At 45.4% G+C, this 20,155-nt stretch overlaps 1 protein-coding gene across 1 annotated transcript in view; it reads right to left on the bottom strand.

The window, feature by feature from the left end:
• Positions 1-1,853: 1,853 nt before the first annotated feature.
• Positions 1,854-20,155, bottom strand: part of LOC139922488 (protein unc-13 homolog A-like) — a 28,991-nt gene continuing 10,689 nt past the window's right edge. The window contains exons 10-42 of the mRNA XM_071913016.2: positions 19,070-20,155; positions 18,780-18,882; positions 17,246-17,289; positions 16,478-16,556; positions 15,901-15,906; positions 15,721-15,795; positions 15,384-15,603; positions 14,342-14,569; positions 14,072-14,213; positions 13,645-13,814; positions 13,382-13,497; positions 13,121-13,284; positions 12,720-12,873; positions 12,307-12,375; positions 11,911-12,000; positions 11,453-11,587; positions 11,109-11,236; positions 10,297-10,382; positions 9,901-10,027; positions 9,693-9,789; positions 8,271-8,414; positions 8,055-8,132; positions 7,399-7,476; positions 7,203-7,291; positions 6,926-7,069; positions 6,641-6,764; positions 5,873-5,929; positions 5,688-5,768; positions 4,911-5,058; positions 4,224-4,280; positions 3,077-3,163; positions 2,742-2,898; positions 1,854-2,142 (exon numbers count right to left, since the gene is read on the bottom strand). The exon at positions 19,070-20,155 is cut by the window's right edge and continues 51 nt beyond it. Of these exons, the coding sequence (XP_071769117.2) occupies positions 1,854-2,142; positions 2,742-2,898; positions 3,077-3,163; positions 4,224-4,280; positions 4,911-5,058; positions 5,688-5,768; positions 5,873-5,929; positions 6,641-6,764; positions 6,926-7,069; positions 7,203-7,291; positions 7,399-7,476; positions 8,055-8,132; positions 8,271-8,414; positions 9,693-9,789; positions 9,901-10,027; positions 10,297-10,382; positions 11,109-11,236; positions 11,453-11,587; positions 11,911-12,000; positions 12,307-12,375; positions 12,720-12,873; positions 13,121-13,284; positions 13,382-13,497; positions 13,645-13,814; positions 14,072-14,213; positions 14,342-14,569; positions 15,384-15,603; positions 15,721-15,795; positions 15,901-15,906; positions 16,478-16,556; positions 17,246-17,289; positions 18,780-18,882; positions 19,070-20,155 (4,852 nt within the window). The remainder of the gene's footprint in view (positions 2,143-2,741; positions 2,899-3,076; positions 3,164-4,223; positions 4,281-4,910; positions 5,059-5,687; positions 5,769-5,872; positions 5,930-6,640; positions 6,765-6,925; positions 7,070-7,202; positions 7,292-7,398; positions 7,477-8,054; positions 8,133-8,270; positions 8,415-9,692; positions 9,790-9,900; positions 10,028-10,296; positions 10,383-11,108; positions 11,237-11,452; positions 11,588-11,910; positions 12,001-12,306; positions 12,376-12,719; positions 12,874-13,120; positions 13,285-13,381; positions 13,498-13,644; positions 13,815-14,071; positions 14,214-14,341; positions 14,570-15,383; positions 15,604-15,720; positions 15,796-15,900; positions 15,907-16,477; positions 16,557-17,245; positions 17,290-18,779; positions 18,883-19,069) is intronic.

The raw sequence follows: 20,155 nt of genomic DNA, 5'->3' as shown, positions 1-20,155 counted from the left end.
AGGAATCATAAGCTTCCCATTCCTTGGATCTGGATATTGCAGTTGGTATTGGTGTATAGGCAGCGCATACATTTGGGTATGTAAGTACAATATATTGCTCACAATCTCAGAGTCCATTTTGCAGGTATGACAGTCAGCCCCTACACACACACTCACACACACACACACTCTCACTCACGCGCACACATGCACGCACACTAACACACACAATAACAAAAGACACAGCAGTGTTCACAGAGGGTTTGTTCTTCATAAAAACCAAGAGGTTGAGTGAACATACAAACAAACCGCTATTGCCTTAAGAGATGGGTTTAGGTCAGTGTGCAGGCCTTCAGGAGGACACAGGCGGTCCTCAGAGCCGCCGGTCGGTCAGATGTGGCCCGGCGGTTGAACGGACTCGGCACAGACGCGGTCTTGAAGACGGACGTTGAGAGACGCCGTGTGGATTTATCTGAAGTTTCTCCAAAATGTCTTTGTGTCATACAGTAACTCACCGAAGGCTTTCTGAATCCTAGCGTGTCTGCAGTGTGACGTGTTTTTATGGCCATTTTGACAGGTAAAGCGGGTAAAGGGGCACACGGGCAAACCTTTGCGGTTGATTTGCCACAATAACCATGGACAGTATTTACTAGCGCGTAAACTGACATCCCAGTCCACTGATCCTGTAGCCCTTTTTTGAGTAAATGTGCACTCTAGGGGAACATACAAGGAAGATGCCTTGATGTGTTAGACACTAGGGTATTGCTCCTTTGTAGTGATGTGAAGCAAGACAGTTGAATTTAAAAAAAAAAGATATCCACCAAAGTGTCTATGTACATTATGGCCATAACAGTTGCCTCTAAGTCACTTCACTGTCAATATTTCACATATCAAACTCGACATTATTCCATTGTCTGTGTGTTTTCTCCATGGTAGTGACGGTTAGGTCATCATTATAAAACCTTATTGTACCAGGGTTATATGCGCCATGCTCACACAGGTATAAGGTGTCTATTGGATGCACCCATTTTTATGGGAGGAGGATGAGGGGGATTCTGCACATCTGTTGCCATGGTAACAGCAAGTGAATCACAGTGTTCCTGGGGTCAACATGCAGGAAGTAGTACATTACAGGACAGACAAGGGGTGATGTTGCCCCTAGACACTGATCTAAGGTCAGTGTCGTGATTTTTCTGTTGGGATTTGGGGGAGAGGAAGCTGATCTTAGATCTGTGCCTGAACTCCAACTTACACAACACATCACACCATGGGAAGACTAAGCAGAGCAAACGACAGGGGAGAGAAGGAGCGACGGACTGAAAGAACGACACACAGGCAGGCAGGCAGACAGACAGACAGACAGACACAGAGCATAGCTAGGCAAGGACTGCTCTCCTGAAGAGACAGAGAAGCCAAAGTGCAAAGTGGTCTTTCTCAAACTATTAACACGGTTTGTTGTTGTTCTGTTTTTCATTATATCACATCTAGGTTTCAAATGTACAGCATATAAAAGGTGTGATAATGTTATAGGAAAGCTTGAGTGAGTGATTGACAAGTGCTTGCTAATGTGTGGCTAACACTAAGCCAAGATGTGTGTTGTGTAGGGGAGCTGTATGGATATTCAAAATTAGATATGAATGCTTATAAACATATTTCTCCATGTTTGCATTAGAGAATATTGCAATGTTAATGTTGCATAATGTATGCAGATATATGTACAACATAGCTTTTTGATGTGTGTGCTTGTGTATTGCACATGGTTGTCTATCTATGTAACCGTGAGTACTAATATATGTATGTGTGCATAATACTATGTCTATCAGGTATGTCTCTTGTGTATTTGTGCACGCGTGTCCTTGCTCTCTCCCTCTCCCTCAGCTGCGGCCCTCCTCAGCCGAGCGCTGGTCGGACTTGAGCTTGACGAACTCTTTTGCCACGTCGTCGTTGTTGCGCTGAGAAAGGATGCGCAGCACCGTCAGGCCCGTCTCGTCCATGTGGACGCGCTTGCCCAGAGGCATCCAGCAGGTAACGCTGCTCTTGTTGGCCATGTCCTTCACCTGCAGCACGGCCATGCCCACGGTGCGATCCTCCCTGGCAAAGCAGTAGTCCTTCACACAGACCTGCAGCTCATAGCTCTCCGGACCGACCTCCGTGCCCAGGGAGCTGGAAACAAGACAACAGGAGGGAGGAGTCAGATCCAGGTTTTACTTCAGTATGCCTCATCAAACCACTGACTCAAGGAAAGAAGAAGCACATCCAACATTTCCAGTACATGTAAGTCAACTAGTGTACAATTAAACCTTGCAAATCTGAATCAATTGGTACATAGCTGTTTGAACTAGCAAAATGTTTGAATGGCTGAACAGTCGAGCATGTAGTCACGCATGCACAAATATTTCAAAAGACTGTTTGAAGTCAAGTTTGAAATTGAAGGGCTCCTGATTTTCTCTCATCAAGGGAATTTCAACAGTTTATATATTTTATTCATTATGCCTGTGTGGTTAAATGATCAGTTTGTTTTGGTCTTGAATATACTGTAGGTGAATGATGTTTTACTGAACATAAAAGAAAATCCCTAATGGTGTTCTTGCTCGCACTGCTCTAAATAATTAACATAAGCCCATCCTGAAAGGGTTCACCATGAGCTGTTTTAAATATGGTTGGGCAATCTGTTGAGCAATGAACTGAATTAACACACTCAACCCAGACAAATCAAAGAAGATACTGTGTGTCTTCAATCAGTTAATACAGTGGATACTCACTACTGGAAGCTCTCATTGAACTTGGGCGACCAGCTGTTGTTCTTGGACTTGGTGGCAAATTTCCTCTTCTTGTCGCTGAGGTGGGGGCCGATGATGTAGACTTCCACGAAGGGACGGAAACCCTGCGCCTTCCACTTCAGGTCATTAGCAGCCGCCACTGAGAGGGGCAAGGGAAGGAAGGTAGGAACGAAGGAAGGGACGGGGGGGGAAAATGACAGAAAACAGGTGAAAAAGAGAGAAAAAGACAATATTGCCATCTTGAAACAGTGATCCAGTCTGCACTGCTTTAATCAGATTCCTGCCATCCTTCTTCTCGCTCTCATTCGCTCTCTTACCTTTGACATTGATCTTGTGTTCTCCGTTGGGTTGGGGCAAGATGTCCACGTGCATGACCACCTCTCCAACCGCATCCACTCCAGATGCTGCAAAGAAACACTCAGTGTATTGGTTGCTTGGCGCATAGTTTGACATAATGCATATTAAAGAGTGTGTATGTATGTGTGTGTGTGTGTGTGTGTGAGAGAGAGAGAGTGTGTGTGTGGGTAACTGATGTCTGTGCAATCCACAAATGTGAGAGCAAAGCAGCACAACTGTGATATATGACTTGAAGAGGGAAGCATCAGCAGGTTGCGAACTAAATTTAAGCATACACAAAAACTCTCTCTCTCTCTCTCTCTCTCACACACACACACACACACACACACACAGTTTCTCTGTGATAATCAGATGAGCAGGACTTGGCTGGCTATAGGCAGCTTTGGTGCCAGCTTTAATGCTAAGCCTGCAGACTGTAATGCAGTAATAGTTGGTAATTCTCCTTTGATTCTCTGTTTACACTGAATGAATAAGAAGAGGGGGATGAAATAGAAAGAATCAAAATTGCAACAACACAGTTTCTGAAGAAGAGCTCGATTTCATCAGCTGACCTACTTCACACAGCACACACAGATCTGTGCGCCACTGGAAAGCCCATCCTCATGCCTCTGCTCCCATTTGCCAGCAAAGACAACTTGACTCTTCCTCATTTCCAATTGTCTAACCACAATATAAAGACCTTGTTTACTTCTCTTCCCCTTATTCAACTTGTCTTGCACATCCCACCATCACCTCCATCTCCTGCCATAGCATGTGTTCATATTCCTATTTATATTCTATCACCTCAGCTCTATTCTCCTTGCTGTGTCTAGGCCAAATATATCCCCAGCTCTACCACACCTGCTCCTATGTAAAAGTCACACTCCTTCCTAATCAGCTGATACAAATGAGCTCAAACAGGGAAGTAAAAGGGAGGAAGAAAAGTAGGGAGTGGGAGAGATAAGGACAGTCAGAGAGAGCTGTACCAAGGGCTAACATCACTGTCTTGGGTTATCTTTTGCTTTGGCAAAAGGCTTGATGACAGTTTGATTACACAGACTAAAGTCCTATCCACTGTGGATTCCTCTGGTTGACATGCAAATGATACACAACACTGCCAGCATGTACCTTTCTCTGGTGGCGTGTCTTCATTTGGCGTGTACCTGATCCCTTTCCCTCCGTGGACTGATGCGGAGACACAGGAGAAGATAAACAAATGAAGATCACAAGGTTGATTATCACAACATGTGGAAAAGAATACACAGAACTGAAATGGTTATGGGGCAAGGTGAGGTGTATATGTTTGGGCAGTGGTATCCTGCAGATTAGAGAAGTGGACAAGCTGGTGGTTTCAATACCTGGACTGACTGAGAGACTCTGTTTGTGTGGAGTGAGTGGGAAGCACTATTCACTCCCTTAACAACGACTGCCTAGGTGTCCTCCTTCAGCAAAGTATTTCAATGTATTTTTGGCATTTAAAGTTCAGTTCATTTTTAGAAGCCCACGCTGTTGATCGCAAATCCATCTATGGACATTTCAAGTTTTCCCTTTTTTGTTTCTGGGATACTGCCACCAGCCTGCTGTTAGCATTTGCTGGTATTGCTAGTGTAAGTCAATGAAGCAATGAATAAAACATTTTGTCTCAACGTTATTGAGAAGCCATTCCGTTTAATTCCATAAGCTGTAGAAACAATAAGACTAACTGGTGGAGCTCTTTGAGAGGAATTGAATGCAATTTTGTGTGAAACTGTTTTAATCCCCTGTGTGGCTGTGTGTGTGCAGTGTTTGTGGCCGGGCGGCACTCTGATGTCGCACCCTGAGCGCTCTGTGAGAGGACAAACTTCCTGATGAGCTTGTCTGTGGCCTGGGTGTAGAGAGACAGGGCGTAGCGCAGAGACTGCAGGTCTGGACTCTTCTCCAGGAACGTTTTCTTCAGGCCCACACCGCCGGCATGGAAGTATTGCTGTGGAACAGATGGGACATTACAAGGAGGTAAGGTAGGCAGCAAAGCAGACAGGCAGGCAGAAAGACAGACGGAGAGAGACACAGTGAGCTCTAATTTAGGAGTGTGACAAAACAACAGCCTTGTAGTGTGTCAGCCTTGAAGCTCTGTAGCAGAGGCATGATGATTTGAAGCTGGCTTGATAACTCAGACCCTTCTAAACTTGCACTGATTTACAGTAACTATGTGCGCCATACTAGCCCATGGTAGTATTTACTTAAGCATAGTCAAAGCTGAATCCTGATAGTGTGCACACACCGAAATGCCAATAAGACTGTAAAGAGAGCCTCACAATAAAATATAAAGTGTCTGGTGATGTTCATAAGGTACATCATTGCACACTAAGAATTTCTGATTAAATATGGAGAAGCTTAATTTTGATTTGTCCATATACTTTTGCCACCCTGAAATAAGGTGAACATGTACAAAAAGGGCTGTAGTTTGTTCAAGCTGTACAAGGCTAGATTTTCATATAAATATACACTCATCTTGTCAACCTAAATCACAAAGTGGGGCTGCAATAGAGAGGAACGTCCCATCCCCAGATTCACCCTATCTGCCAACTGTTGTGTATGTGTAACACACTGTACCTTTATTGTGTCCAGTGCCAGCTCTATTACTGCACACTGTTTAGGAGTCAGAGCTTTGGCTTCCTCTCGCCCCATGTGCTCCTGCGGGACAGACAAGACAGACAAACAAACAGACAAAGGAGTTAGCGTATACCACAGATCAACAGTTATTGTCAAATGATAGACATTCTGTCCATTTTCATTACCTTGAGCTTGGAAAGCTGGCCCAACTCCTTAGCAGCATTGAAGATCATCTGAGTGCCCTGGTGGGGAGAAATAGAGAGGCAAGTTAGGATGGTATGGAGAAAAAAGGGACAAAGTGTTTCACCAAGTGATGCTGAGAGATATGCAGGAGTGTGTGAGAGGTGAGTTCAGGGAGTTTAGTGTGGACAGCAGAAGACACAAGAGATGAACCTGGAGAGTGAAGGGGAAAGGCAGTAAAACAACTCATATATCCGCTCCTATAATGTAGACGAGTTAAGTTAAATTTTTAGAGAGAATGCCATTTACCACAAACAATGGAAGTAAGGGGGAGAGAAAGAAGGTTAGGTGCTTAAGTATTGTAGGGGTCATGGGCAGGTATGAGTGTAGTCTCTCGTGCACCATGCTGACATCTACATCAGGTTTTGATGCACCTAGACAGAGAGAATACGACAGTGACATAGGCCACAAAGGGAAGTGGTAAGGGTCCTTTTATTCTGTGAAGGTCAGGAGACAGTGGACTGTTACAGTTGGCATGAGAGAGTGTTTGTTCATGCTTACAGAGACTGTACATACTTGGGAACACACATACACACTATAATACTTACAATAACCTAAGGAAGGAGGGAAGGGAGAGAGAGTGGGGTAATGGCGAGATAGAAAGGTCAATGGACAGTCACTATGGAATATTGCGTGGAAAGGCAATGAAATTCAGAAACGCAGTGAGACCGATGGGGAAGAGGGTGTAGTAAATGTCTTTGTGCGTTACCTACCGTCTGGTCAGTAAGCGTCGGAAGCACAACAGTCTTCTCCATGGTGTTCATTACCAGTTTCCACAGCTCCTTCAGCACTCTCTTCAGAACCGTCTTCTCGCAGATCTTAGCAAACAGCGACAGGCTGGAATACAGAAGCACACAGTCTCTCACCCAGCATAATTAAGAGCGACGCTCTAATATATGTGCATTTATTTACAAAGTGTGTCTGATTGTCTTATCGGCATGAGGATGTGAGTGTGTGAGCGTGTTTGTTTATCTGCGTGTACACAGTATGTATCTCACTTGCTGTCCAGGAAATCCATGATGGGTTGAAGGACGTTGTCGGCCTCCTGGACCACGCTGCCGTTCGCCGGGACAGTCTGACCTTTGACCTGGGCCAGGATGTCCCCCATCTGCCTCACGTTGTCCTCAATCTGGGGCTGGAAACTACATCACCACACACAACAACACAAAAACAGACCTTGATATCAGTTGGTCGGGCTGGTTACAGCATCTCTTAGCTCCAGACAGGAAAGGAAAACACCTCAGCAAACGCAGCGCCACACTCTTACACACCCACCTGACAGCAAAGATGCGGCTGAGGTCGTCCATGACGTTGTTGAGTTTGTTCTGCAGCTCCTTGAGGAAGTCACTAGCCTCCAAATTCAGCTGGAAGAGGATAAGATGTGATGAGTGTAAAGGCCATGTCATATTAGTATTATTATTATAAAAAATACAGTATATACATGGAATGATGGGATGCAAGTTGGACTTACGTCTTTGCCTCCCATTGCTTCAAACATCTTCTCCAACTGAACTCTGAGCTGTTGAATGTTATTGATGATGATACACGGCTGAGGGTAGAAAGAGCAAAATCATTACTGCATTCACTGACACACACACACACACACACACACTCACACACACACACAGTCTCTCTCTCTCTCTCTCTCTCCCTCCAGGTTTTTGTTGTAATCAATCAAGGTTAGTCCACCTAACTTTTTTTTATTGCTTCTTTGGCAAAAACAGTCTTGGCGATGCAGGGCAGGGGAATCTTCTTAGTAATTACCACTCCTTTGGGGCACCCAGTCTCTCTGGGAGTAAAGCCCACTTTCTACACCACATTCAGCTAATTACACAGCCCTAATTCACTTAGACACACTGCCACCTGAGAAAGACTATTACACTAAACAGGCTAAGAGATGAGGGTGTCTCACATCAAGCAAGCTGACCACTGACATCAACCTAGGTCTTCAAACAAAGTCTTCTTGGAGCTAAAAAGCTACAAAATGAGTCACTTCTCTCTATTCCCCTGCCACAAATTTCCATCTGGTGCCTTGCTGTGCAAAAACTTTCCAAAATAACATATGGTGGCTTGCTACGTACTTTTCCACTGTTAGGTTTACCACTTTAAAAGATCTCAAACACCTACCACTTTCTCTTTGTTGACATGATTCGGAAAGTCCTTTGCTATGATGTCAGCATAAGACAGCAGGACATTCCCAATGGTCTAAGAGAGAGAGAAACAAAAGAATGGAGTGAGGGCAAGAAGGGCATATATTGGGAAACGACACATAAAGTAAATCATTTTCATCACTGACTGCTCAAGCAAGAGGGTTCGGCGTGAGTATTAGGAGGCGGAGGTCACCTTGGCGAATCTCTTCATGTAGTTGCCAACGATCTGAGGGTCGGGACACTCCAGCTTGCGGATGATTTCAAAGCTCTGGTTGAGCTGAGAGAACACGTCCACCACTGAGCAGGAGAACAAAGCATGCTCTGACGTGACCTGGAACTGGAGGAGTAGAAGAAGAAACGGGGACCGGGGGGAAAAGTATGAGGAGACTGGAACTGTGGGGCTGGAGCACAGAGAGTTGAGCGTGGTGTGAAATAACGAACACAGTCAGCGAGAGGGGTTTATTTCCCACTGGGGCTGCCCATGTTAGAAATGTATGCACTTATAGTACCATAAGGTGCTTTGGATAAAAGCGTCTACCAAACGGCATATAATTCACATGGTGGACAGACACTGAACTGGCCCTGACCCTGACCCTTGATTCCCTCAGCTTTCATATTCTGCAGCTGCATGTGACTGCAATCAAGAAATTTCTCACTCTTCTGTGAGAATCCAGAGAGCAAAATAACCCTTTGGATAAGAGTGGTGGAGGCAATGAGAGGGTGATGATGGGGAGCAGGGCCCTCATTAACACCCCTGCCATTAGCCTAGTAGTGAATGGTGTTGTTATGGTATGCGGCTGGGGACTGGGGACTGCTGTTTCGCTGACGCGGGGAAGTGGAAGCTGCTCCAGGCGACAGTAATTGGACCCAGAGGACTCCTGACATACGAGCTGGGAGAATCTTCGGCTGTGCTATATCGACCCCTTACCGTGTGGAGATGTAGGCGAGGGAGAGAGTGTGAGTCAGTGCATGGTATGTGTGTGTGTGTGTGTGTGTGTGTGCAGCTACGTGTTGCTGTAGCATCTGATCTTCTCTGCAGTTTTTTTTTCATTTGCCTTTGGTATCGAGTCATTATTGATTGCCTTGAGGCCTCCAACCTGCCTCTCTCCCTCACTAAGTCTGCTATGTGCTGAGTCAGGAGAGCTGAGGTGAACAGCCTATTTGCATGAGAAATGCATGAATAAATTTTTGGGGGGAAATTTTGCAGGCAGGAGGTAAAAAGCCTCCGTACCTTATTGCCATCTCAACAGAAGTTCACAGTTGAATTTTAGTTAAATTTTAGTCTCGCATGACCAGTTTTCTCCACACTTTGTTTCAGTGTTTTGCCACAGGAGAAAAGTTCTAGCTTAAGTTGCTGATTAAGTAAGAACAACAGGAAAACAATCCAGAGTGTGTTTGTGTATTTTCAAACAATATCAAAATCCAGTGTACCACTGAAAAGAAGGGGGTTGATGGGCGTATTGTTGTATCTACAGCACATTCAGTAGTGTTTTACAGTACTGGGAGAGATGTGAGCAACAGGCTGTGGGTTCTCTTGTGAAACACCTGTTCATCCAGACTGGTATGTTAGCAGACTAGCATCTTAAATGTGAAGGGTGCAGATGAAAGGAGTTACCCCGTCCTTTTTGTCCCTCTCCAGGGCACCATGGAGAAAATCTCTGGACACTTCCTCATTCTCGTCCAACCACATGATGACAAATGGCTCAAACCAGCTGTAGAACAAAAAAAGCAGAAGAACAAAAGCAGGAGCAATCTGAGTTTCTGTTTCAAAGTGGTGAATATAGAGGGAAAGGCGGGGATGCTGTATTAAAGGCCATACTCACGCAGGGTACTCAGGTACATGCTTCTGGAAAGTGACCAGCTCTTTGCAGTACTCGTTATAGAGCCACTTCACCTTGAAGTGCAAGTTCATATAATCTGCGCTCTTACACAGGCGGTGCTTCTCATGCTCTAAATGCCAAAGAGAAAGAAAGAATGAGAAGGAGAGTCTCTCTTCACCACTGATGCTCTCTCTCTCTCTCTTTCTCAATCTGTTACATTCATAGCCTACATAAAAAATATTCTCTCTGAAAACATGCTCCCTGACACAAACTAATGGCTCCTTTCCCTTGGCTCCTTGCATCATGTCTAGCCCCCTGACCCCCCATCACAACCTTCCCATAAGCGTGCACGTACACACACACACACACACACACACTCACACACCGAGAGAAACTTACCCTCCATGGCATATTTCATATCTTGTGCAAACATATTCCACATGACCTCGGCGCTGATCTTGCCCACATTCAGTTCCTGGGGAAACCTATGAGCGGCAGCACAGTGCTCAGGGTTAAATGCTCTGTATCCTATGTATTATTTAACATGATAGCTCATGCATGATTTTATATAAAGCCTGCTCTCTCCATCAGTGTAACCTCTATATCTGTTCAGCAGTGGTGGCCACCACAGTAAGAAAATGTGAAATTCACAAGACACTATTTATCCATATTTTCTCCCATAAACAGAGCCAATGAGTAGAATTTGATTGTATTATTTTTTCCTCATAATTCAGTATCCAATTAATAGTTTTAACACAACAACCTGCACTGGAAGCAAAAACAGGAAAGCAATGATTGACATGGGATCAAAAAAAGGGGGAAAACACTGATCTGCATACACACAGGTCAAAAGCCTATTGCCAGTACACATACTGAGTAAATACACAGCAATATAACACTAAAAGATAGATTAATTTGCGGTAGCCCACTACAATATTAAACAAGCTTATCACAAACAGATTTCCCAAACTGATGCAATAACATATTAGCCACACTTGTTATCTTTGATGTACACCTTGTGGCCTACCTAGAAAAGACTGAGAGAGGCTATTCACTGTATCTGCCCTATTTTTCCATTTATCTCCTTAATGCATTGACTTGAGATTTCCCCAATTCTATTCCTTTACAGTGTTTCCTTGAAATTTCCAACATTGGCTCTGCATGATAAACATGAAGAGAGAGACCACTGGTATGGGTGGGAGTAAACTCACTGGTTGAGGCAAGGAGTGTAGGAGTTCTTGTCCTCCTCTATGATGGAGACGATGAGGGTGATGAGTTTGGACCAGAAGTCCAGGTTCTTGACGCTGGGACCCTGCTCATCTGGAGGGACTGCCTTTGACTGGAGGGAGGGAGAGAGGGGTTATGGTCACACACCTAAATATTCATGCTTGTGAACATACCATACTTTCTCTCTTTGAGAACAAAATTTGAGTTTTTTCTTCTCGTGGGTACACAGCACAGCAGGTATGCAGTGAAGAGCAGGACTTCTGGGATGGCTACATCTGTACATGCCCACACACAGAAGTTTTCTACACACAAACACACTCAGACTTACAGGGTCCGTCTGGTATTCCCGGTTGTACAGATCGTGGCAGTTGTTGAAGATGTACTCATAGGTGGAGTTGAGACAGGCTTTTACACAGTCCTTCACCACCTGGCTCGCCCTGGGGGGACTCTGCAGCTCCTGGACCTGAACACAAACGTTACACAACATATGGCTGAATCTCAAGTGCCTCACAGTGCTGTCAGACATAGCATGGGCTATCCCAGTGGGAATTTAGCCCTAACCTCTACCCATTGAGCTGCACAGAACACACAAACACACACTAACACACACACAGAAAATAACTGAAGTTTGGATAGGGTAATGTTAAGCTGACTCTAGGTTTGTGCCTTAGGCTACATTCTGGAAGTACAGGAAAGTTCTGCCATATTTCTATGTGACAAAAGTGCTAATGCGACCAAAAAAAAAGAAGAAAAAAAAAGGAAAGGGGATCTTTCTTTTATTCTTACCTTCATCCTGAAGAAAGTGATGCTGGTCAGGAGGTCCACAGTAGACTTGAGGTCCTGTAGCCTTTCAGGACTACTGGCTGGGAAATTATTCTGGAAACACATTAGAAATTAGAAACTGTACAAACTGTTCACTTTAGCTCAAACCACTTTGCTCATGCATCAAGATAATAATTATCAGCAGTGAGGACAACAAGAGGAACGCCACATTGTTTTCAACTCAATTCCAAAACAAAGAACAGACATTCCCATACATGTGTATCCAGAAATAGCACAAACAAACAGGGTCAACAAGAGGTGGATAATTGAAAGCAATAATGAGACTAATACAGTGGTACTTCACTTCTAATCAAAATGTTCACCATTCGTTATGATAGAGAGAAGTAAAGTTGTCAGTACCCGGTACATGGACAGGTCGATCCTCAGGGAGTTGTGCAGCTGATCCAGCAGTTTCACAAACCTCTCCTTCTACACAGGACAAGATATAAAAAACAAAAAAACACCTAACCTCTCAGAAACACACCATGGCTGACAGATTATTTGTTACCATTTGACTAAACAAACCCAGGGCCGGATCTGACTTGGTTTATCTGGTTGTACCTTGGGAGATGTAGGTCGGGCCTGACTTTCAATTACAGGTGTCATGTGCTACATCTGAGCCCCAGGGGGAATACTGGTTTTGGAAGTGCAATACATTTCTGAAGTGTTTTCGAGACAATGAGCCTATCCTAAAACAGATATCATGGAAATAGTCACATAGACCTATGGAAGAGAGACTTTATTATTATTCAGTATTTCTAAGATGAACTCACGCCAAAGTTGGAAGCAGCGAATCTGTCTGAGGCAGAAACATTGTTGGAGGACTGGGTGGTGTGGGCGTAGTAGGCGTTGATGTTGGCCAGCAGGGTGCTCATCACTGCCGGCACTCCTGGGCACATGTACTTCGATGACAAGCAGGCAAAGTGGCTGTTGTGTGGGAGTGGCAAAAACAAAAAGGGACATTTACTTGCTTTTGAACTTCTGTATTGATAAATGAATAAAAGATATAAAATCATTATCCTGCATGCTGCATTATGGCTACTATTTGGTTTGTTAAGTAGCTGAAGCCATTTTTGGTAGCACATAAATAGAACAAGGCCTATGTTTCTAACTGTATTTGATCTCTCCTGTATAAATTAAGACCAACAATGAGAACAATGCTTAGGGCACTGACGTCATAGCCTGGTAAATGGACTCTACTCCATATCGCATGGCGAACTCGTCCACTATCTCCTGAGCCGTCTCCTCAAAATACACCTTCCATGCGTCGTCCCCTTTGGCATCTGGGATCTTTACCACGCCGCCATTTTGCTCCTCTGTAGTGTATTGGAACAGGTGCTGAACATAGAGAAAGGACAGGGTAAGCGTGCATGTGTGTGTGTGTGTGTGTGTGTGTATGTCGGGATGAGTACTAGCAGGTAGCTTGAGGACTGACCTCATGTAGGCACGTGTACTGAACATGGTAGGGAGCCACCGTCTCCTCTCCTTTGATCTCCACACTTATGTGCATCCGGATGGCCCCCGACACAGCAGACTTATCTGTTCGCTTGTCTGTCAGAGGAAAGAAAGATAGACACACCTTCTTAGTTTGCTGGAATCTGTTCTATCTTCAAGAGACACAGACTTCAATTATCTGTCTCTTGTTCTGTTATCTCTGTGTGACTACAGCGCTCTTTTTGTCTTCTCTGAAAAACTCACCCAGGTTGTACCAAACGTCCATCTCCCCGCTGAGCGTGCGGACTTCAATGATGGTTTGACCCAGGAAGTCATCGCTCTCCCGTTTGAACCTCTGCTTCACACGAGACTTGATGTCGTCGTCCTCATCCCACACGCGCACCTTGATGCGGTCGGAGGAGTTGTGGCATTCGCTAGATGAGGCAGAGACAGAAACGTGTTTGGCAAACGCAACAAGTGAACAACTGTGGTACAGCAGGACATATACCTTGGTGGAAAAGATGCTCTGTGGTGAAAAATGTAGGTGCATGATTTGCAAAAATAGATAACATTAATTATTTTAGAGTATATGCTACTAAAATAGTAGTGCTATAAATAACTATACTGTTACACCGATATAAAATTCATCTAAATATCGGTTCTGTTGAACGTCAGAGTTCGCTGTACTCACAAGTGGAAGTTCTCTTCCCAGACAGGGTTGAGGTTGCCATAGATAGTTTTGGTCCTCTTCTTAGTCTTCCCCACTTGGACAGTGACATATGGGTCACTGGAGCCTGTTTTGTCTTTAGCCTGCAGGCCCTGGGCACACACCACTGAGGATGAGACGGAGGGAGAGACATTAAAACAGAGACCTTGAGAGCTGCCTGACAAGAAATCTTTTTAATGGATAACTGTGTTAGCGTGTGCCCAGTATTAATCTCAATCCCAGTGCCTGCCTCACCAGTGATGCTGATCTTCGCTGACCACTTGGACGTCCCGTCAAGCACGCTCTGCTTGATCTGTTTCATGTGCGTGCCGTGTGTTGACTTGTCAAGGGCAAACACTTCCTGGATCAGCTCAAAGATCTCTGGCTTGTTCCTCTCTCGGATCTTCATGCGGTCCTTCAGAACCATGATGATGTTCTGGGTTCGGTCCTCCGCCCCGTGCTTGGAGCTCTTCTCCGCCGCCCCTGATGAGACGGGAGGGGGAAGAGAGGGTCGGAAAGCAGTGAGAGGAGAGAGAGAGGGATGTAGGGAGCAGAGTTAATAGTGAGTAAACTTTATTCAAGCCAAGATGGCTCATAGGCCGGCAGCTTATCTCCTCCCTTCCCTGCAATCCATCTCTTTAAAGCTGAGTGCCAAGTAGAGATAGCATCAGATCCCATTTTGAAAGTCTTTGACATTTCTTGGCCAGGGATCAAACCCCAAACCTCCCAATATCAGGGCGGAAACTGTAAACACTTAGCCGCTGATCTGGTCAGGGAAAGTAGGCAGTGGGAGTGTAAAAGACAGACAGAAGTTTGAGGCACCCGCATCCTACAAGACTCTTTGGAGACAGGAGACAGATGAATAATACATTGCATGGATTGACTCCAGAATCAGTATGGGAATTGGATAAGTCACCCCTTGTGGAGCTGAATTAGAGAAAGCAGTATGGATGCAAAGTCTATGTTTAGAAGTAAGAGAGGAAAGAGGCAGGGGGATGACAGCACATTACTCAGGAGATAAATTGGAAAGGAAGAGGGAGGAGAATGTGAGAGTGGATAGAGGACAAGAATAATGGGATGTCAATCGAGCAGAAGGATACAGAGGAGGAGCTAAAATAGAGTTTGTGCGGGGGATTGGGTGTGTGTATCTCTCTAAGTAAAAGAAGACGCATATATTTAACAGTGTGTGCTTTTGTTATCTGTGCATTTGTGTGTGAGTATGGTTGCTTGCATCTGATTATACAAGCATAACGCAACTGTGTGTGCGTCTAGCTACCAAAGCATCAATCGTCCTTACTCTGCAGACAGTCAGCATTGAGCAGGTCCTGGCACTTATCGTGGCATTTGACCCCGCACTCGGAGCAGCGCATACCCTGGCGGGCGATGCCCCACAGCAGCCCCTCACACTCGTAGCAGTAGGTAGGGGTGGTGGCCGTCCACACCTCAAAGTTGTGTGGCGTGGTGGAGGAGATGGGGTAGATCAGAGCCTGCAGGGTCTTTTTATAGACATGGCTCTTCTGCAAAGGACATGAAACGTAACAGAGAAATGTAAGTTTGATACCAATACAGCTTAGTTGTTCGCAGAATCTGACCTGAACCGTAAAAAAAACACTAATTGAGGTGAAGAAACCCACCAGCTCCTCATTGCCGAGAGTGGTGGACGCCATGGCAGACGTGATTCCCGCCTTACGAGAGTTCTGCACCAGAGACTGGGAACAAGAGGACAAGGGGACATGGTTATGTTTGAATGTGAAGTTAAGTGTTAAGAGTTCAACTTTGTATTTGATTCCTGTAAGGGATAAACAAGTACTTACCATAGCCTGATGTGGCCAGGCAGTGATAAAAACAGAAGACAAGGAGAAGAAGAAAACAGAAGAAAAAGGAACGGGATGTTAGCATATTTTAGGAATTCCTGAGAATGAGCAGAACAAGGTGTGTGTGTGTGTGTGTGTGTGTGTGCCTGTGTGTCAGACGTGGTATGCCCTGACCTCTAGAAGAGAGCAATTTAATCTATTACACTCCCCAACACTGCCGGCATGCAAGCGCCTAATTTGTGGGCAAATTGGCCACATGAATCAGCCGGGGGAGAGGTGACAGAAAGCAACACGGATATACCAACATGGGCACATTCATCTTATCTTATAGACTTCCTGTCAGAAGATATGCTTAGTTATCATACAAATAGGATCGTTTCCAAGTTTGGGAGGACAAAAAAACTCCCTATCAGGCAAGAATGGCAGGGACAGAGATGGGTCCCCAGAGACTTTAACTGAGTTGCAGAGAAACAAATAATGTCAACAGTGATTCCAGGGCACACCACAAGAGGTGTGTGTGTGTGTGTGTGTGTGTGTGTGTGTGTGTGTGTGTGTGGCTCGCACGTGTGTGTCTCACCAGATCTCTGACTAGAGGGATGGCTTTCCTCTTGCGAAGGTCAGGCATGCTGTCAATACTGTAGAGAGCTCCTCCCATTCTGAACAGGAAAAGTAACAACCATGTATATTTAATCAATTAAATTGTTAGTCCTATCATTGTCATTCTTAAGCTTAAGGTCATGTTTTCTTAGTATGGGGCCTCTGTTTTACCTGTTTCTAATACTGTAGACACAAAATATCCGCAAAACACTTCACAGAAATGTCCTCTCCCAAGGACTTCATTTGAGAGTTTAATTACACACACTCTCCTGTCTTAAACAGCAGGTAGGACACTCTACACCTGAGTATAACTGCCAGGTTTGTATCTGGCTACCTAAGCAGTTCTTCAGTATGCAGCCTCAGTTCCACTTTGAGGTCTGCCTCATCTACAAATGACCTGCCAGTTAACTCAGGGCAGCCCACCACCGCTCAATACTCACTGGCCAAATGCCATGGGCTGAATGAGGCTGTGGATCAGAATAAAATAGCATGAAGTATTCCTGCACTAAAGAAGGGCATATTCACTCTACGGCAGCAATTACAGGTTTTCATGATGATTTAAAAATAATTTAATTGTGCACAAGTTCTGGAGCCATGTATTTTTGAGATAATTCAAGAAATATTCAAAAACTGAAGCTTGTATCTCTATTATTATTTGCTGAGCATGGCTTGACTAATATAGGGTATGTGATAACTGTATTATGTAAGAGAGAGTGCATTCCATAAGGAATTGCAAGCAGAAACTCACCCCCCTTTACCAAACCATAGTGAGTTGGAAGTCTCTCCTCGAGCCTGAGAGAGAAAAAGAAGGGATGGAGGGAAGAAGTGAGAGGAAAGACAACTAAGTATTTAACAAACCATCTTATGTTTGGCCCCGTACCCATCTCTAGCCTTCATATACGGAGAGAGGAGGCATCCATTGGTCTCAAAGTTAATTGTTTATAACATTTCTTTATCAGGCTCTCCCACATCTAAAACCCCATCCCATCCCATCCATGTGTTATCGCTTCACTGGTCGATAGCGACCTGGGTCAGTAAAAACCCTCACTGAGAGTTATTGCTCAAACAACCTTGGGATGCCTCCCACCTTTTATACTGCTGGGACTAAAAGCTGGGGCTGCAATAAATCTGCAAAGGCAGGTGATTCATAGGCAAACATGATTCTGAACTAAAAGGAAACCTGTTATCCTATATTTTTTTTAATACTTTTTATTGTCAGCAGTTATTCTATAAATTTAATCCTTATTGATGCTGCTCTGGAAAGCATAAACCAGTTGAGCAACTATGCAACCAACTATGCAAACAATGCTGTAATGTGAAGTTTTAATTCAAGACTATAGAAAATCAGAAACTGTGTGGCTGAGAATCATACTGGATAAGAGTTCTTGCAGGATAAAACAGAAAAGGTCAAATTCTAGTGGAGATGAATGAGCGTGGAGGTGCTTGTTTTCAGACAGTGAGGAGTCCAACAAGACATCTGCTGCATGTAATATTATTGGCCAACAGTTCCCTCTTTCTCTTGAGCGACCTATCAGGTTGTACCTACCTGTCAACATGCTCCAATCATGGCCGAGCAAAGTGCATGCGAGTGTCACTATGGCAATGACATGAAACTGGAGAGAAAACAAAGTGGGTCGGCACAAACAAACAAACAAAAAAGACAAAGGAAGGGAAGCCAAGTGTAGAAAACGCAACGTGACATACATCAACATAAACATTGAAGCAAGTGATTAATCCTCTGCACAACTGAATTCAAATGAAATGAATAGCAAAATAATATGTGAATAAAATATGTAAGTGAAAATTGATCAAGCAAAACTAAACGTGTTCGACTAAATCAAGCAGTTCTGTGGTAACAGCAGTCATACTGCGGTGTAGTGCTTCACCCCAGACTAAAATAAAAAGTTTGCCGTCTGTAAAGTGCTCAGTATTTAAAAAAAACCTAAAAGTATCAATTATAGAATATGAAACACATTAAGTCTGCACTGCGGTGTCTAGCGAAATGCACTATCAAAATAGAACTCAAGAACTTATATACCCGGTTCTTGCATATAAATAATGCACTTCACATACATATTTCAAAGACTTGGTGAAACACTTTTAGAGTCTCTGGAGCTCAGGTATTTAGATGACTGTGCTGTGGTACTGAGGCTTGCACTGAATTTGGCCTACCGGTCTGGGGCTCGGACTGGGCTGCTGTGGAAGACTGGACTGGAATTTGGACTGAGGGTGAGGTTCAGACCAGAGTTGGATCTGGGATGAGGCTGTACTCGTGCTCTTACCTCCCGCAGCTGTTCTAGGACCTTGTTGTAGAGCCTTAGCCAGTTCTCCTTGGCTCTGACTGCTGGATCCACTGGCTCTTTGGGCTCCTCTATTACTGCAGGGCTACAAGGACAAAAAACGTTTTTTATTTTTATCAAAATGCATGAGGGGTGCATGAGGGGCAAGTCACGATGCATGGGATAGAGCAGCATGGAAACTTATTCTTTGTTTCATTTTCAGTATATTTTTTTGTTGTCGATCTAGAAAATTAATTTCCTTCGCTTTCAACCTTCCATTCATTTATTCCTACCTCTCAGGTGGCATCTCTGTTTCCTCTACAGGCGTCGGCGGTCGGCTCTCTTCAATGCGCTCCTCCTCTTCCAGGGGAAAGTCCTCCTCTGGATGTGCAGGGGGCGTCCTAGCCTCCCTCTCCAACATCTGCTCCTCTTCTAGCCGAAACTCTTCCTCCAGCTGGAGAGCCTGGTCGTCGTGGGCAGCTGACTGCGTGGTGGCAGGACCGTTGGGCTGGGCATGAGGCGGTACAGGGGAGGGGGTGGCTTGAGAGGGTGGGCCCATGGTGGAGGGGGGCTGGGAGGCTGGGGGAGCCATGGTGGCTGGGTGGGATGGAGGGACAGTTGTGGACGCAGCAGACTGAGCTTGTTGAGATGGGGCTGAGGCCGGGGGGTGAGGCTGGGCGGGTTGGGCAGTGGGAACAGAAGACAGGAAAGTGGAGGCCAAGCCCGTGACCGCAGCTGTTAGAGGTTTAGCCATCGAGAAGAAGGAAGTGGCAGACGGGGCTGGCTGGGGCTGGGGCTGGGGCTGGGGCTGGGGCTGGGGCTGGGGCTGGGTTTGGGGCTGGGAAGGTTTCGGTGGTTGGGCGGTTGGTTGACCAGCAGGGGGCTGTCCCGCTGGGGCCACGCCAGGAGGATGAGCCTGGTTGGGGGCTTGGTTGGGGGCTTGGTTAGGGGGTTGGGTAGGGGGCTGCTGTTGGTGTAGAGAGGGCTGTTTCTCTAGAGGAGGTCTGGAGCTGGGTGCATCAAGAGTCGGGGGAGCAGTTGACGTCGGGGTGGGAGTGTACGGAGGCTCCATGTCCTCACTGAGGGTTCCATCCAAATTGTACAGATCCTCATCATCATACATCATCTCCTCATCCTCATAGAGGCCCTCCTCCTCCCCCTCATACAGCCCTCCGTCATCCTCCTCGTACAGAGCCCCCTCCTCTCCTCCGTCCTTGCTGTAGCCCCCCTCATCACTGTACGCCCCCTGGGTCTCATCAGGGTCCCAGTCTGGGGAGCCTTTGCTGTAGCTAACTGAGGAGTGGCAGGAGTGGTAGGAGTCATTCTCGTCGTAAGGGTCCCTCTCTCCATACTCACCGCCGTAGTCCTCCTCACTCAGC

This window comes from Centroberyx gerrardi, chromosome 13 (assembly GCF_048128805.1).
Source record: "Centroberyx gerrardi isolate f3 chromosome 13, fCenGer3.hap1.cur.20231027, whole genome shotgun sequence".
NCBI classification, from domain to species: domain Eukaryota; kingdom Metazoa; phylum Chordata; class Actinopteri; order Beryciformes; family Berycidae; genus Centroberyx; species Centroberyx gerrardi.
Note: the sequence above shows the minus strand (reverse complement) of the source record. Positions and strands in the feature narration are given on the sequence as shown.